This window comes from Oryx dammah, unplaced genomic scaffold, assembly GCF_014754425.2.
Source record: "Oryx dammah isolate SB20612 unplaced genomic scaffold, SCBI_Odam_1.1 HiC_scaffold_25, whole genome shotgun sequence".
NCBI lineage: Eukaryota > Metazoa > Chordata > Mammalia > Artiodactyla > Bovidae > Oryx > Oryx dammah.
Window position 1 is genome coordinate 40,099,912 of NW_024070209.1, and position 17,972 is coordinate 40,117,883.

Consider the following 17,972-nt stretch of genomic DNA (forward strand, 5'->3'; position numbering starts at 1 on the left):
ATTACTGGAAGCTAGGTACAGTTTTAAGAAATGTGACAAATAAATTGCTTACCTTACTACAATACGGACATTCACCAAACATGATGTTAAAACTCTGTCTACTAGTCAGTAGTCCTCTCAACCACTGAAAATTGTGAACAGAGAAGAAAAGAGGAGGAATGTCAACATGATTACAGGTACTCCATATATCATTTCATTCTTTTTGAGTACATTATATTTTTATGTCAGAAGATTTGCCTTCTTAATTTTCTTTTGCAAGAGTAAAGAGAGACATTTTCTGAGCCAATACCAAACTACTAAAATGCTAAAAAACAAGGGGAAACCAGGATGGATTTTAAGGTCTGTACCACTGATTTATAATCAAATTACAGGCCCCTTTAAGGATCTGATAAAATGAATGCACCTTCTCTACCCTAGCACAGCTGTACCCAAAAATAGTGTGTTCAAATTCATGGAGTTCACAGACCTAACCTAAATCCATGAATCACAAATTAAGAACTCCTGCTATAAAAGATACCATTGGCTCTTAAAATTTAGGTATTAATTCTGATCTTAATCACCAGTAGTGGGGTTAATTCTCAACCCATTAATTACAAGCAGGAGGCAACCCATTTTTAAAAATTAAATGAATTTTCATTATTAACAAAAGAAAGCATATGTTCCCTTAAGAGTATCTCTATAATTAGACCTCATATTTTATGATTTTATATAAGGTAAATTGACATCCCTACCTAAATTCTACTGTTAAACTGCAGATAGCACCAGCCACTAAACTAATCACAAAAATCATGAGGTGATTTTAAGGAAGTCTTTGAACAGTGAAAGCACTATACAATGACAGGTTGTTTTTGTAGACAGATGCACACATAGTTAATTATATGTCTGCTGTGCCCTAAGATAAATGCTAGACAGCAAGTGACTGCAGACAGGAATGAAAGCAGACTTAACATATAATAAATAGTAAGGAAAGTGTCATTGACTAGGTGTTGTGAGATATTCGGATCACAAAATGCACTCTTAATATCAAAAGTAGGATTATTACATTTATTCTATAGCCTGAAAAGTAACAGGTACTCTGTAGTACTAGCTCCATTTCACTTTATTGCCACCATTAGTCCTACTTGGTTGAGTCCACATTGTGGTTACATGAGATATTTACACAAAGATTCCAATGTTCCATCAGAATCTTCAATTTGTTATACATCAGTGAAAAATCCATGAATATAGTCTAGATACATGTCCCCCCTTCTTGGATACTTTAGAACATTTCTAAGTTCATCAGTAATCATGAAAAAATGAAACAAGGCATTTGGAATGAATGGTTAAGGAGCTAATGGCAAAAAAGGTGATCACTATTGACTAAACAGATTTTATTTCAGATTTCACATGTGTATTTCCTATGCTGTTAAGTCTTGCTGATATTTTTATTCTTACCTCATATAAGCATATATAATGGAAAGATTGGCCACACTGTGAATTATCACACACTTGATCAGGAATGGCACCATCAAGTTGATAGGCATAACAAATCCCACAATCCATAGAAAAATCCTTCAAAAGAAAAGAAGTATTTGGGGATGGGTGGGAGGAAAAAAGAAATAAGAATACACAAGGTGAAGTAAAGAATGAATATGGTGTTAGATAATGTTAAATTTTTATAAAGGTAATTATATTGCTATGTTACAGAAAATACAATCACATCACTGTTTAACACCTTAGAAAAGCTATTTGCAAGAGAAGGCTTCCTTTTTCATCCAGTAAATAATATACACAGATATACTAAAAAACAGGTTCTGCTTCTGGCTCACTAGATGTTTGGGCTTAAGTAATTTTTCTAGTTTGTACATGAATATAATGCCATGATAGAATGCAAACAGGAATTGACATCACTTGTGATTATACTAAACTTCAAAAGTCTGTAACTAAAGGAAAAAGACAAAAACATCCCACCAATTTAGTAGTCCACGTTTGTCATAAATCAATTCTATTATTTTTGCAGTGTAGTAGTATCTATTCAGTTTTAAAAAGCTATACTGCCATCTTTCACAAAGACTTCTTTCAAACTAATTAGAACTTTACTTCAGTAAGCCATAAGTAGACAGTATAGAAAATCCAAACATCTCATTAGCTATGCTGGAACTTTCCCCCTATTTTTAATAATAAAGATGTCATTAATCTCTTCACTGCTTGAAGACCATGAAAAAAGTACACTTATAACACCAATCAAAGGTTAATAAGTTCTTTGATGCAACTATTGCTTGCAGTTCAGAAGTCTGTTGTAATATTCTTCCAGTTCCTTCCCTCTCAGCCTCATTTTTCTCTGGTGCCTAAAAGAACATTTAAGTTTCATTATGCAATACCATTTGGAATATCAAAGCACTGATAAAGCTTACAGATTTTTCCAGGATAGCACGAGCTGGAAAGTCAATTTCTAAAACATCTTTCAAATTTTGTAACAGACTGTTTTCTGGATCCCTGAAAGTATGAAAAAAAAATTGTTATTAAATTTGTTTAATCATAGAAAAAAGTAAAAATTGTATTGCAAAGATACCTACCACAAATGTATGTTTCTGCTCAGCCTAATTCCCAGGGGTTTTACCACTTCAGATATTTTTTTAAAAATAAAAAAAAAAAAAGTCAATTTAGGGCTTGCTGCTTTCATTTTTAAAGTCATATTTGGCACAGAATTTGTCTCTTTATTGAGTTATGTAACTGATAATGCTGTATTATATATTTAGGTATACAGCATAATGATTTGGTATCTGTATTTTGCAAAATGATTATCACAAGTTTAATTAACATCTACCATCATGCAGTTACAAAATTTGAAATATACATAGTATTTGTTAATTACAGGATTTCGTTTCCTAACTATCTGATTAGAAAATCAAAATCACATATATAAGAAACACAGAAATAGAGTTCACGATGAGACATTTTCATTTAAGATATTTACCATTAGTATATTAATACATTAGAATATTTAATTACAGTAGTGGACAAGGATTTTATGTTCTGTTAAAAACATTTAAACCTGAGATCTCATACCATGGTCAGCTCCAAGAAAACAGCACTCAGGAAGCATAGTGGGATGCCTGGGGTCTACCTCTATATTTATTGAAACATTATTCCCTAGAATAAAAGAATATTAAAACTTTTAGAAGTAGAATGGTTCATAAAAAAAATATAAAGGAGTAATTTGGGTACTTAGTTCATTGTATATCCAAGGAAAGATTGTTTTATATGCTTTTTTACAAAAGTAAACACATTACTAATTCATAATTTAAAAGAAGTGAAGTAATTTTAAAACTTTGATCATGACTAAAGATTTGGGATCCTAAGTTTCAAAAAACAGTGCCAGTTCATAAGCTGTGTGTGTGCACCCAGTCGCTCAGTTCTGACTTTTTGCGACACTCCCTGGAAGACCTTGCCGGGTTCCTCTGTCCATGGGATTCCCCAGGCAAGAACAATGGGGTGGTTGCCATTTCCTCCTCCAGGGGATCTTCCCAACCCAGGGATTGAACCCACATCTCCTGCATTGGCAGGTGGATTCTTTACCACTGAGCCACCTGAATTCTGGTCAGAATTCCATTAAAGTTTGAATTACAATTTTCTATGGAGTGATAAAGATCTCTAATATAAAAAATTACAAGTTACAAACTGAAAAATACTCTAAATGACTTCTATAACTTTCTTGAAAAGAAGAACATAAAAGACTAAAAATACAATAAATGGTAAAAATAAATGTTTAAGATTTGAATTTTATACAAACATTGTTTCTCCATGTGAAGATTTCCTGTGTAGGCTAACAAAGGGTTCAATTCATATTAAATGTTTGGAAACTGTTCATTTAATATCAAAAACAACTAACAGTTCATGAAATCTAAGAAGTAAGCAATTTCTACTTGATACTACATTCTTTGATACATTTTAAGTATACTATAGTACAAATTTCAGAAATTTTATTGCTTTTATCGAAGGTACATATAGTGTAATTGTTTTGGAGAAGGCAACGGCACCCCACTCTAGCACTCTTGCCTGGAAAGTCCCATGAACAGAGGAGCCTGGTGGGCCGCAGTCCATGGGGTCGCTAAGAGTTGGACAAGACTCAGTGACTTCCCTTTCACTTTTCACTTTCATGCGTTGGAGAAGGAAATGGCAACCCACTCCACTGTTCTTGCCTGGAGAATCCCAGGGACGGGGGAGCCTTGTGGGCTGCCGTCTATGGGGTCGCACAGAGTCGGACACAACTGAAGCGACTTGGCAGCAGCAGCAGCATAGTGTAATTGTTTAAGGTCAATTTGGATTTCATTTTTATGGTAAAAATGTCTTGATAAATTTTATACACTATAGCATAATCCTTTGGCTAAGGTTGGCAACAATATAAATACAATTATTACAGATCTGGCAAAAAGAAATAATCAAGTAAAATAAAAAATGAGTACAGTAATTCAATAAGAAAAACAAAATTACAAAGGTAACTTATAATCTCACTGTTTAATGCATGTTTTACCACGAACACAAATTTCACATTAGCCTTTAGCAGTATCATCTGCTAATGGCTGCAGAAACTTTCATCTAACAGCAATGGTCATACTATCGAATCTTTTGATTAATTTGCTGAAAACTTGGTCCTAGAAAGGCAAACCAACGTCTGAAGAGAAAAAAAAAAAAAGGAGCTAAAACATAAATATATAAAGAAAGTGAATAAAACCAAGGTTGTTTATGCTGAATCATGAGAAATAAAGTAAAAAGTGTATTTAACCATAACCTGGAGAAATAATTATATAATGGGGCCATTAATACTATACTTCTTTGGAGACAATATTTTCATTTTAATATATACTTGTTCACAAATATACTGTAACTTGGTTAATTATTCTAAATTAAATACTGTTAAGACTTTTTCAAACTCAGTAAGTAACAGTACTATTTGTAGAACTGCTGCACTTCTCTCACTTCTCGTAGTAACGTGCCCCTTCCCCCAGCTAGATAATCTGTTATGCCTAGGTAGAAACTATGCAAACTGCTCAGTAATTTGGATATGATTCACATCAAAATATCCTTCATAAAACTATAGTTTATTTACTGTGATCTCAAATATAGTTTTAAAACTTCTAAAACCTTGAAAGGTTGAACTTTAAAACTGATTTCATGTATTGCTTGCTCATAATGATAATATATAAAACAGTAATTTCATCGTAAATAGAATATGGTAATATTGCCAGGATGATATTTATGGTTATTCCTTATCTTATTAATTAAAAAGGCCTGGTAGGCTACAGTCCATGGGGTCGTGAAGAGTCGGACACGACTGAGCAACCTCACTTTCACTTTTCATTTTCATGCATTGAAGAAGGAAATGGCAACCCACTCCAGTGTTCTTGCCTGGAGAATCCCAGGGACGGCAGAGCCTGTCGTCTATGGGGTCGCACAGAGTCGGACACGACTGAAGTGACTTAGCAGCAGCAGCAGCAGTATAATACTTATATAATATATATCCAATTATTATTTTGTAAAGCTTTCTTTTTACTCTTCAGTGGCATGCATGGCCCACTTCAGGTTCTTTTATCCTCCTCTATATTCCTGTTAGAAAGTATTCCCAGACTTGTTCATACTAATCTTGTCTAGTTTCACAAATGAAGACTTCATTATTTCTAACAGCTTTTTCCCAAGTAATGGAAGTTTAAAAAAAAATCTACTCCACAATTTCCATGCTAATTAAAAGCTAATTAAACACTATCTGAATGCTATATCCATGGATTAGATCATCACCTTTTATAATGAAACCTCAGTACTTGTCCTTTCTACTTAAAATATTTACATTTAAATATGTACTAATAAATCATAGTTCATCCCTCATACAAAAAAGTCTCATCTAAAATCCAATGTCATCTTAGATTCCTTTTCCAAAGTAATACAAAATACACTCAAACATCTTTTAAAAAGAAAAAAGAAAAACTTCCTTAATCCTCTTTTACCCTACCTAATACAATTCTGCGTGCTGTAGCACTCCGTGTAGGTTTTTCTGGCTCAAGTACCCAAGTCTTCTCATCAATTTCATCCATAACATCCCAGAATGTCTTCAGTGATTCCAGTGCTGCCAAAAACTGACTATAAATGCTTATTAAGGAGCTCTGTGAAAAGACAAGTGAAAGCTGCATAAGTTGTATGACTATCAATAGCAGATAATCTTCCACTTACAACTCAGTTTACAAGTTTTAAGCTCTGTTTCATTTCAGCTAAAACTAGGCTCTAGTAAACAATAGTTAACTCTCCCTGCTTCGTATCTCTTCACCACTATTAGTATTAACAGAATTCTTCTTTGACTGTCACTGAACTGTGCACTTACCAAGTAAACTTTTTTAAAACCATATTTATTTTTATTATGATTAATTTTGTACTATATGTATGGAAAAGTATTAATACAAAGTATATTTAAACTATTAATGTATATAATATATATTCAGCAGTCTACACAATTTTTAATATGAAAAATTTTACCCAGTTATCAAGCACTGTATTTACAGTGCTATTTGTAATCTGATTAGATTACTTTTATACACTATTAATAAGTAACTTTGCAGACTTAATTAGACATAGATTATGAAAGGCTTTCCTCATTTTTAAAGAATTCAAACAGAAATGACAAGATTTCTTTTGATGTTAAATTTTAGCCAGTCTCTGAATTCAGTATTTCAGGCATTAATCCATCATGGGAATTAAATACATTTTCACTACATGACAAGAATTAAAGCTGTCAGACTTTAAAAATCAATTCATAATTACCTGATTCAAAGTCAAGAGTTTCTCATAAAATAATATATGATTAAAAAGATACAACTATTTACTAAATATTTTATATAAAAAGCAATCAAAACTAAAACCATTAAAAAAGAATTAGGGATTTTATTGTTTCAAATAAGAAAAAATAAAGTCACCAAAAATACTGCAAATGTACTCATCCAAAATAACTGATACAAGCCAATAATTTAAGAATATGATACACCCTGAGTAAGATGAAAAGAAATAACTCACTTCTTTAAAAATGTATTTTATACTTATACACTTAAGAAAAATCCATTTCATCTCACTTCAGCAGGGTTTTACATGTAGATGGATTTCATAGCCCAGATTCACAAAGGTAGTTTCAACTCTTCTAACCTTTTATATACAGAAAAAAAGAGTAGGAACTAGAACTTAATGTCCAAAAATAACCTTTTAGGAATTTGAGAGTAGGATGTCTGTTCTCTTCTAGTATACCATACTTATCTACAAGTTTAGATGCCAGAATCCAGAAATCAGAAAACCAGACTCCCAAGTGTTTTTTTTTTTTTTAAACTATGAGATGTCCTTTATTTCCTCTTTCACTGAATACACCATCATTCTTTATATACCCAACTAAGAAACTAGTTTTGACCCTTGTAGATTTTCGGTCTTATAACCTAATAAGTTCAAAAGCTAACATGAGACCTAAGTCCATATTTAACATTTCTTGGTAATTATCTTAGTATTATATACTATCAAAATAATCCATTATTCTTATTTCCATATCTAGATTTGCCATCCTTGACTTCATCTGCCTTTCTGCAGGGTACCCTATTTAAAATAAAGCCCTGAACGTATCAGTCCCTCTCTTAAAACCATGTAAGTCAACATTCTAACTGGATTTTTTTCCAGTTAGATTTTTTCTAGTTATATTTCCCTAAAACCCACCATTTACATTGCAATTGATTTTTGTATTCTACAAACCTGATACTATGATTTCTTGGTTTACAATACACAGTTTAAGTGCAGTTCTTCTCAAAGTGATGTTTTTGTCCTTGTGATACTACCATGGAATAAAAGCAACACAATTCTAAGAACTGTTCAAGAAATATTTGTTTAAATTGAACTAAACTATTTGACATTAAAATATAACCACTGATGACTTTCATCATTCTGTTTATTAGGATTACCATTATTTACAGGTAGCTTGCAAATTATATTTTATGTTATCAGTGATTAAAACCACAGTTCTTTATCATGACTTACAGTTAATATTGTTCAATATGCACACAAAGATATGTTTATATATAATAAAATGAAATATTTTCTGTGGGTATATTTACTACTCCAAGCTTCAATAACCACATTCTCTATGATCATTCACAAACTTGTTTAGCACAGATAGAGAATCCAAAACTACTTAGCCATTTCTATATTGATGATATCTATATGGCTGTCTAACTTGCACACCATACTGAGATGGTCATCATCTTCCCAAAGAAGAATTCCCTTCCTGTTTTATTTTTGTTTTTTTCTTAGTGAAGGGACTACTACTTGTCCTACTGCCTAAGCCAGGAATCTAAGCATAGTTTTAAGTAGATAACCTTCTAACTGAATTTTCTTCCTTTAGACATAGCCCTCCTACTGTAATGGACTTTTGTACTCTGTAAATCTAATACTGTAATTTCTTTGCTTACAATAAAAGTCATTAACCATTAGATGCAAATACAATAAACCATTTGCTAGACAGTATGTTGGGATTTTTAATAGTTTACTGAGGTATCCTTGTCATACAAAGAACTGCACATATTCAATGTATGCAAGTTGATGACTTTGGGCATATATGCATATCCATAATACCATCACCACAATTAAGGTAATAGATACAGCCAACACTTTCCAAAGTTTCCTTATGTCCTTTTGGGGTTTTCTTAACAAAGAACATGAGATCTACCCTCAACAAATTGTAAAGTGCAACTACTTGCATTGTAAACTATCTTGTACACATGGTCCCTGACCTAGAGAAATTCACAACCTATCAAATCAGAAAGATCTGCACCTCATTAGACAAAGGATTAATTAACACCCTTAATATAAAAGGTTACTTACTGAAAATCAACTTTCAAAATATATACATACATATTTAAAAAAGGGGATAACGTTTCCCAGAGAAAAATTTCACATAATCATTTAAAAAATACTTCACCTCGTAAGTTTAAACATTATTTCTAAGTGCAAAGTTTCAGGTATGATGAAGTAAAGTGCAAAGTTTGAGAGATGAGCAAAGCCTCAGATTTAAGAGGATGGTACAAAAAACAAGGTATACTGGATTGGGGGGTGGGAGTGGGTTTGTTTTCCCAAAGTAGCTTTTCTTTCAATAACTAGGTAGCTCAATTCCATGGTATGGCTTCTTTCTTACAGCCCTCCCATTACTAGTCACTGCTTTATTACAGAACGCCACTGAAGATGTGAGCATTCTTAAAGTCCTATGGGACCATGGTATATGCTCTTAATCCATTCTAGATTAATGGCTTTGTTATGATTCAACACCAATGATTTTGATTCAAAGCTTCATTTGTTGCTAAGTAGTATGGTTTTTAAAACGACCCTTTTAATGACAATTTTTATTTTCTTTGTACTTGTCCAGACTTCCCACAATAATATATATTATTTGTATAATCACAAAAGAGCACAGATAGAAACAGAAATAAAAGGTCTGTCTGCTACCCTATCATTTCATGATGGGTATAGTGAAAAATATACTAAATTTAATGAAACGAATATTTCAACCATGCATCAGGACTATGTTAGGATCTCCAATACAAAGATAAAAGAACTTATCACCACTCTAATGGTAGGGTAACAAAGTATCTGATCAAGACATACTCAGCCTCTTGAAGCCTTAATATTATGTCTATAAATGTGAGTGTGCCATAGAATCAAAAGCATAGATAACTTCTAAGGTGACCTTCAGATCTAAAGTCAAGAATTCAAATATAACTTTGAAAATTCATAAAGTAGATGATTCTGTCCACTCAAAAGTACAAATATTTTCTTTCAAGATGCCAGTTACTATAAATACTCCGATTTTTTTTCCAAATTATGTTTATAAACATTTTCTCATTCACATTATAAATAATTTATGATTCACTATAGAACAAACATTTCCTCTTTAATTAAAAGAACTGTTATACTAGGATAAAAATATTTGGATTACATTTTCTATACTCACATATTTAAGGAGAGAAATAAAAAATGCATTATACAACTGCTATTATTTTCTAAAATACAGGGGCAAGATTTCAGTCTTCTATAACTTTTGAGTTTTGAAATAATTTATAAAATCATAAATTTCTAGCAGAAATATAAAAGTAATATCATGAACATCCAAAAATCACATGTGGAACATTGCAACTGATTAGTTTCATTAATTAAAGGAAAATGTCAATCTTTTTTGCACATACACATGATTAAAAGAAACAGAGGGGGAAACCTGTAGGCGGAAGACAAAAGAAATTAGCAAAATAAACAATTAATTAAAACAAAGAGAAACGGCTTTGTGTCCCAAAAGCAATAAATTGTTACAGAGAAAAAAAGTACCCCAGTAACCAAGATTACGATGTAGAAGCTTCTCACGTAAGTCGTTCTATGGTGGGGAGAGGATGTGATGCTAAACAACCTCTTGTTCTTAAAGCATTTTTCAAATTAAAATAGAAGTCCTGAGAAAAAATATCAAACAAGATGAGAAGAGCACATTCTATATTCTCTACCTACTCCAAAGATTTGTAGCACACCATTTCAATGGCATACCAACCATATTATTTTATCCATGTATTTTTCATTCTATTTTTATGTGGGGTAAGGCAGTGACAGGCAAAAAAGAACACAGACTAACCACCAAACATTGGAAAACTACATCTGTAACATTCCATGCATTGGGAGCTCAAGAGCTAAGTTTAACAGGGAAGAGAGTCTCTGAAATGGAGACCAATCTTGTGTGAAAAGCAATGGTCAGAATATTAAAAAGAATGTATTAATCTCAAAGAAAAAAGACATCTTGACATGATTTGAAAAGAGCAGGCATAAAGATATTAAGAGATCAGTTTCACACTGGGTTCACCTAAGGCATTTAACGAAATCCTCTGCACTGAAATCAGGATACCTGTACCATTGTGTATACAGGCATCTCAATGAGAAGAACTGTATGTGACATCCCTGTGTTGATGCACTAAACACTTCTGAATAAACACAATTCTGAACAGTTTATTGGGTATGACAGATTTGGCATTTAAACCTTTAGATCATGAACCATTCTGGGCAAATGTCACCAAATTATGGCCTTACCAAAAAAATTAAAAGGCATATTCTATCTCCTGACTAGTTATTTATATTACTGAAACAGTCAATTTTGGAAATGCTTGCCAATTTTTATCACAGGGAAGTGTGATTAATCAAGTGCCCCAACAATTAAGCAGAGGAAGGTAAAGTTGGTTATTCTTGTTTTATGTTTAGTAAATAAATAAACCATCAGAAAACTAGATTACATCGGAAATCCTAAAGGATATCATCTTTTCTCATGACATACAGCCAACAAATAAGGAAGGAGATGAAAACGTTATATTCAGTGAAAGGAATTGGTGCTCTGGTTTCCACTGGCACCACTCACTAATGAGTGATTTATATGCTAAAGTCTAAACTCTTCAAAACATGCTAGTCCTGATTACTGAAAGGTTAATGATCTCTTTTTTATGTTTGACAAAGAAACTGGCCAACAAGTATAAGCCAAGAAGTTAGTGGCTGAGACCCATTATTATATAGAAGGTGTATAAAATTTTTCAAATAGTGGTGACAAGTCAAAGGAAGCTGATAACTGTAAATAAAAAGTTCTGTAGGGGTAAGGACATCATTTGAGAGATTAGTATACTCTTTGAATTAAAATAAATTGAGTTTTTAAAAGAACTGTCAAGTTATATTGCTTAGAAGGTCACATAGAGCTGCAAAGGTTTTGTTCAATTTTGAAGAACAAATCAAACACACAAAAGGCAAACATTGGGATTTTTGCAGGAAGGTAAATTTGTGGGCTGTAAGTTTAACTGGTATATTTGGACCACTGTCCTACATCATCTTTATTTGTAGCTATAACATTAAGTGATATATGCAATGGTAATTTTAACTTGGAAATCTCCCCCAAAAATCAAAGCCTGAGGCAAGGGCTGGCAGTACAGATAGGTTATTCGAAGTAATCTTAGGGACTGAGGGAGTAGGGACTGGAAAGAGTACAAGAGAAGAGAGAAAACTAAAGTAAGGAAGTACTTTCAAAATGGTCACTGTGGTCAACGGTCGCTCTATGAGAAGTTATGGAGAAAGTTCCTCAGAACTGCCACCCAAGAAACAATTCAGGAGCATTTATTCACTGGCTTCCATTCCTGACTGCTCGTGTTGCTCTAAGTGGGGTTACAGATTCTCTCACATTCCACATCTGCGTACATACATACGTGTGGTGGCTCACACAAGCATCACTGGTCCCAGCATTTGAAGAGCTCTGGCCAAAGAGCATTGGTAGAGCTGAGGTGAGGTGCTTTGTCAAGATACACAATCATGAAATGAACTGAACCAACGAGACTGAGTAAAAAGTGGATGCAAAGGAAGTGAAGTAGGGAGCAAGGATTATCTAAGTCTTAGCCATGTGCCAAAGAGGGAAGTGACATTCTCCAAGAGTTAAATATGCCTATTTTGAATAAACTTATCCTCTTAAAATTGATTTATATAAAACTTTAATAGTAATAAAAGGGATTATTTGAAATAACATGTATATATATATGTGTGTGTGTGTGTGTGTGTGTATAAATTCTGCCTACTTGGGGCTCTTGCCTTATTACCGAGCTTTCAGAGCTCTTTGTATATTCTAAGCATATATGCATTATCTATATATCTTGCAAATACTTTCTCCTAGTCAATAGCTTGTCTTTTTGCTCTCTTAACAGTATTTTTCAAGAAGGAAAAAAAAAACTGTACATCTCCTATGTGATCTAGCCATTCTAACTCTAGGTATTTTCTGAAAGGAAATGAAAGTATATATTCATATAATGATATTCATATGATGTTCATAGTACCTTATTCATAATGCCACATCTTGGAAATAACCCACAGGTCCATCACAGGTAAACAAACAATATGTGATTACATTCATACAAAGGAGTACCACTCAGCATAAAAAGAATGAATTATTAGTACATACTATGACACTGATAAATCTCTTAATTATGCTGACGAAAGAAACCTAACATAGAAAAGTACATAGAATTACATAAAACTCTAGAGAGGAGAGCAGTAGTTGCCTGGGGATCAGGAGGAGGGACAAGAGGGACAAAAGGGAGAGATTAAAAAGGGGAAGGGGAAACTTGGTTGCTGTGGAAATGTTTATTATCTTGATTGTGGGGTTGACTTCACCCATGTAAACACTTCTCAATGATCACCAGATCATACACTTTAAATACATTCAGCTTATTGTATATCAATTATACCTCAAAAAAACTATATAAATGGAGAAGGAAATGGCAATCCATGCCAGTATTCTTGCCTCAAAAATCTCATGGATGGAGGAGCCTGATGGACCCAGTCCATAGGGTCTCAAAGAGTTGGACATGACCATGTTACTCAGCATGCACACACCAGGCTGTTTTAAAAAACACTCATCTGATTTTTGGACAGTAATGGCTCTATATAGCAGTCCCTTCTTTGCAACAGATTTGTAGTGTATTTCTCAACATTTAGGAGCTAAAGAATTTACAAAATAGCCAAATTTCTAACACCAAGGACAAAGGCAGAAGAGTCACTGTTCATTAACCCACCGTTTAGAGAATAAACTTTTATCACTTGTATATGTATATATTGAACAAGGAAGGAGAAAGGATATATATGGGAACTAAGATGTTAGCTATTCCCCCATAACTGTTATTAAATTATGTTAAACTAGGAAAGCACTTAAGCAGAAAAGTGTGAACACTGCCAATCTCAAAATGTAACGCTTATTATCTTTAAAAGCATTTTGTTACTTTTATAATACCTGAAGTGATATAATAATGTCAGTCACTTAACCAGATCTTAGAGTATAATATCTTCATCTTAAGTACTATTATTTCCAGTATTTTAATAATTTTCTCACAGTCCCGGAATGTGATCTTTTGTGCTCTGATGACACTTAAATTAATAGCATAATTTTCTGGTACTTGCAACAGTTGCTTTCCATCCTGATTTTTTTATACTTTCCTATAATACATGCAGATAAATCCTCTAATAATCATTTTTATCTTTATCTCTGAGGGATTCAAAAAGCTTCAACAGAATAAGGAAATATCAAGAGATTAAACTTTTAGAGAAATTTAATTTTAATATTAATTGCAATATTCCCAATAAGATATCTTTAAAGAGATGATAAATCTCTTAAATATCAGTTCATTTGCTCTTATTTGCAAGCTTCATTGATGTTCTCAACTCTTTCTGTAGGTATAACTAAATCTATTTAATCAAATACTGTTCTCTGGCATACAATCTATAAGGCATACATCAACTCTTCTTATAGTTTACTTTTACTATAACTGACCGCTGATGATTTAAAAGATTTGCTACTATTCTTAAGACATGTGGAGAGTATATATGGCCAAAATCAAATGAAACATACTCCATGTATAGCCATTACAGAAGGTAGCAACTGTGCTTATAGAAAGATAAGGGAGACAGGGAAAGAGAAGCAAATAAATTCTGTCAGGTGTATGCTGAAAATGTATGGGCACTTCCAATGTGGTCCAAAGCTATCCTATATTGTAGACCATCAAAAAAAAAAAAAGTAAAGCTAATTAAATGAGGGTTCTGGGTAGATTACAAAGTAGAAAGCAAAGTAGGAATCCGTCTTCCCACCTAGACAACAAATGCACTGAAAGAAACTATTCTGGAACTCTTAAGTCCATTGAAGGCTTGCAACTCTGGTCAATATCAGCTCAGCTTCGCAGGGGCTACCCATCACCCTGCTCCCTGACAGGCAGCTCTGCACACACTACATGAGCACCTTGCACACAGTTTATATGAATCAGGGTAAGAGAACAGGATGTGTCCTTCAAATATCACGTGTCCATGCTCTGATGACTGATGGCCGCTTCTCATCTCAGAGGAAAAGACAAAGAAGCAGTTGGACATCGCTGTTGCACTTCCTTCAGCTGTTCTTCCTTCACTTCCTTCAATCTCCTGCAAAAATGACTTGCAGAACTATGCGCCACTGCCCCTTCCCTCCTCTTCATTTTTCTTTTTCCTCTTCTGAGTGTCAGGTATTAAAGACTATAACATTCAAAACTATAACAACTCAACTGGGATGAGTGAAATAGGTGAGGAAAATTAAGACCTATAAATTTCCAGTTACAAAATAAATGAGTCATGGGGGTGAACTGTACAATGTGGGGAATATAGTCAATATTATTGTAATATCTTTGTATGTTGACAGATGGCAAACTAGATTTACAATGGTGGTGCTTTTGAAATGTATAGAAATACTGAATCACTGTCTATTGTGCACTAGAAATTAACAAAGTGTTGTAGGTCAATTATACTTCAAACAACAAACTCAGAAAAAGAGATCATATTTGTGGTTGCTGGACTGGAAGAAACACAAGCTGTAATCAAGATTGCCAGGAGAAATATCAATAACCTCAGACATGCAGATGACACCACCCTTATGGCAGAAAGTGAAGAGGAACTTAAAAGCCTCTTGATGAAAGTAAAAGAGGAGAGTGAAAAAGTTGGCTTAAAGCTTAACATTCAGAAAATGAAGATCATGGCATCTGGTCCCATCACTCCATGGGAAATAGATGGAGAAACAGTGGAAAGTGTCAGACTTTATTTTTGGGGGCTCCAAAATCACTGCAGATGGTGACTGCAGCCATGAAATTAAAAGACGCTTACTCCTTGGAAGAAAAGTTATGACCAACCTAGATAGCATATTGAAAAGCAGAGACATTACTTTGCCGACTAAGGTCTGTCTAGTCAAGGCTATGGTTTTTCCAGTGGTCATGTATGGATGTGAGAGTTGGACTGTGAAGAAGACTGAGTGCCGAAGAATTGATGCTTTTGAACTGTGGTGTTGGAGAAGACTCTTGAGAGTTCTGAAGGAGATCAGCCCTGGGATTTCTTTGGAAGGAATGATGCTAAAGCTGAAACTCCAGTACTTTGGCCACCTCATGCGAAGAGTTGACTCTTATTGGAAAAGACTTTGATGCTGGGAGGGATTTGGGGCAGGAGAAGAAGGGGACGACTGAGGATGAGATGGCTGGATGGCATCACTGACTCGATGGACACGAGTCTGAGTGAACTCCAGGAGTTGGTGATGGACAGGGAGGCCTAGCGTGCTGTGATTCATGGGGTCGTAAAGTCAGACACGACTGAGCGACTGAACTGAACTGAGGAGGATGGGGGGCGGGGTGGAGGGTAGAAGAATCAGATGAAGGTGGTCAAAAGGTACAAACTTCCAATTTCAGTTATAGTAAATACCAGAGATGTAATATACATGATTGATATAATTAACGCTTGTATATGAAACTTGTTAACAGTAAATCCTAAAAGTTCTCATCACAAGAAAAAATAATTTTTGCCTTTTTTTAATCTATATGAGATGGACAGTAACTAAACTTATTCTGCTGTTCATTTCATGATGCATATATGTCAAATCAATATGCTGTACAGCTCACACTTACCCTGTGCAATATGTCAACTGTATTGCAACACAACTGAAAGAAAAAAAAAGGCAACTCTCATTACAGGAAAATTTAGGAAGTCACTCTGCATGCTCAGGGAAAGGTACAGGCTCGAAAAAGACCAAAAAGACCCTGTTTATACCTCAGGCTGATCCTGGACAAGAAGATGGCCTACAACAATCAAGAACACACACACACACACACACACACAAATTGAAAACAGGAGAGAATTTGATCTTTCCTCCCTGGGGATAGGGGACAATCCAATTTCTATAGTTACCACATTATATGATTTAAATTTCCAGTTTTCAACAACAACAAAACCACAGGGCATCAAAAACAAAACAAAGTGTAGCCCTGACTCAAAGGAAAAACATAAATTAACAGAAAAAACAAACAGCTCCAAAAATAGACCTGAGAGTATCTCTACTAGACAAAAAAATTTGAAACAACTGATACATACACTTTAAAGTAACATGTAGAGAAAGTCAAGATAACAATATATAGAAAATACAGAAAAAGAAAACCTTGAAAAAACATGAAAATAACAATAACTAAAAATGAAAAATTCACTAAGAGAATTCAAAGATGAGTTTGAACAGGCAAAAAAAAAACCTGTGAACATAAAGACAGGACAACAGAAGTTACTATGTCTGAGAAGTAGGAAGAGAAAAGATCGAAGAAAAGTGCACAGAGTTTAAGAAACTACAACACCATCAAGTTAACCAATATATGGATTGTGGGATCCCAGAAGAAGAGAAAATGGCATAAAGAATATTTGAAGAAATAATGACTAAAAAATCCCCAAATTTGGTGAAATACATAAATATACACATCAAAGAAGCTCAATGAACTCCAAGAGATCCACAAAAAACACATTAAAATCAAGCTTTCAAAAGACAGAGAGCCTTCAAAGATCATCACATACAAGGGAGTCTCTAAAACTATCAGCAGATTTCTCATCAGAAATTTGATGACCAGAAAACAGTGGGTGATATATTCAAAGTGCTAAAATTTTTTTTAGGTCACAAAAAATCCTAAAGCTGGCAAAATTATCCATCAATGTAGTGAGAAATGAAGCCATTCCCAGATACACAAAAGGAGTCTGCTACCATTTAGACCTGTCCTTTGCTGCTAAGTCGCTTCAGTCGTGTCTGACTCTGTGCGACCCCATAGACAGCAGCCCATGAGGCTCCCCTATCCCTGGGATTCTCCAGGCAAGAATACTGGAGTGGGTTGGCATTTCCTTCTCCAATGCATGAAAGTGAAAAGTGAAAGTGAAGTCGCTCAGTCGTGTCCAACTCTTAGCGACCTCATGGACTGCGGCCCACCAAGCTCCTCCGTCCATGGAATTTTCCAGGCAAGAGTGCTGGAGTGGGGTGCCATTGTCCTTTAAGGAATGTTATAAAAAAAAAAAAGTCTTATAAGTTGAAATCAAAGGACACTAGACAGTAACATGAAGCC

The 17,972-nt window shown here is 34.1% G+C and overlaps 1 protein-coding gene across 4 annotated transcripts in view; it reads right to left on the reverse strand.

Annotated features, from left to right (window-relative positions):
• Positions 1 to 17,972, reverse strand: part of FANCL (FA complementation group L) — an 85,436-nt gene that overhangs the window by 856 nt on the left and 66,608 nt on the right. For all 4 annotated transcript variants that reach the window (XM_040224887.1, XM_040224888.1, XM_040224889.1 and 1 more), the window contains 6 exons: positions 5,987 to 6,137; positions 3,049 to 3,132; positions 2,556 to 2,601; positions 2,394 to 2,475; positions 1,435 to 1,551; positions 53 to 124 (listed from right to left, as the gene is read on the reverse strand). In XM_040224887.1, the coding sequence (XP_040080821.1) occupies positions 53 to 124; positions 1,435 to 1,551; positions 2,394 to 2,475; positions 2,556 to 2,601; positions 3,049 to 3,132; positions 5,987 to 6,137 (552 nt within the window). The remainder of the gene's footprint in view (positions 1 to 52; positions 125 to 1,434; positions 1,552 to 2,393; positions 2,476 to 2,555; positions 2,602 to 3,048; positions 3,133 to 5,986; positions 6,138 to 17,972) is intronic.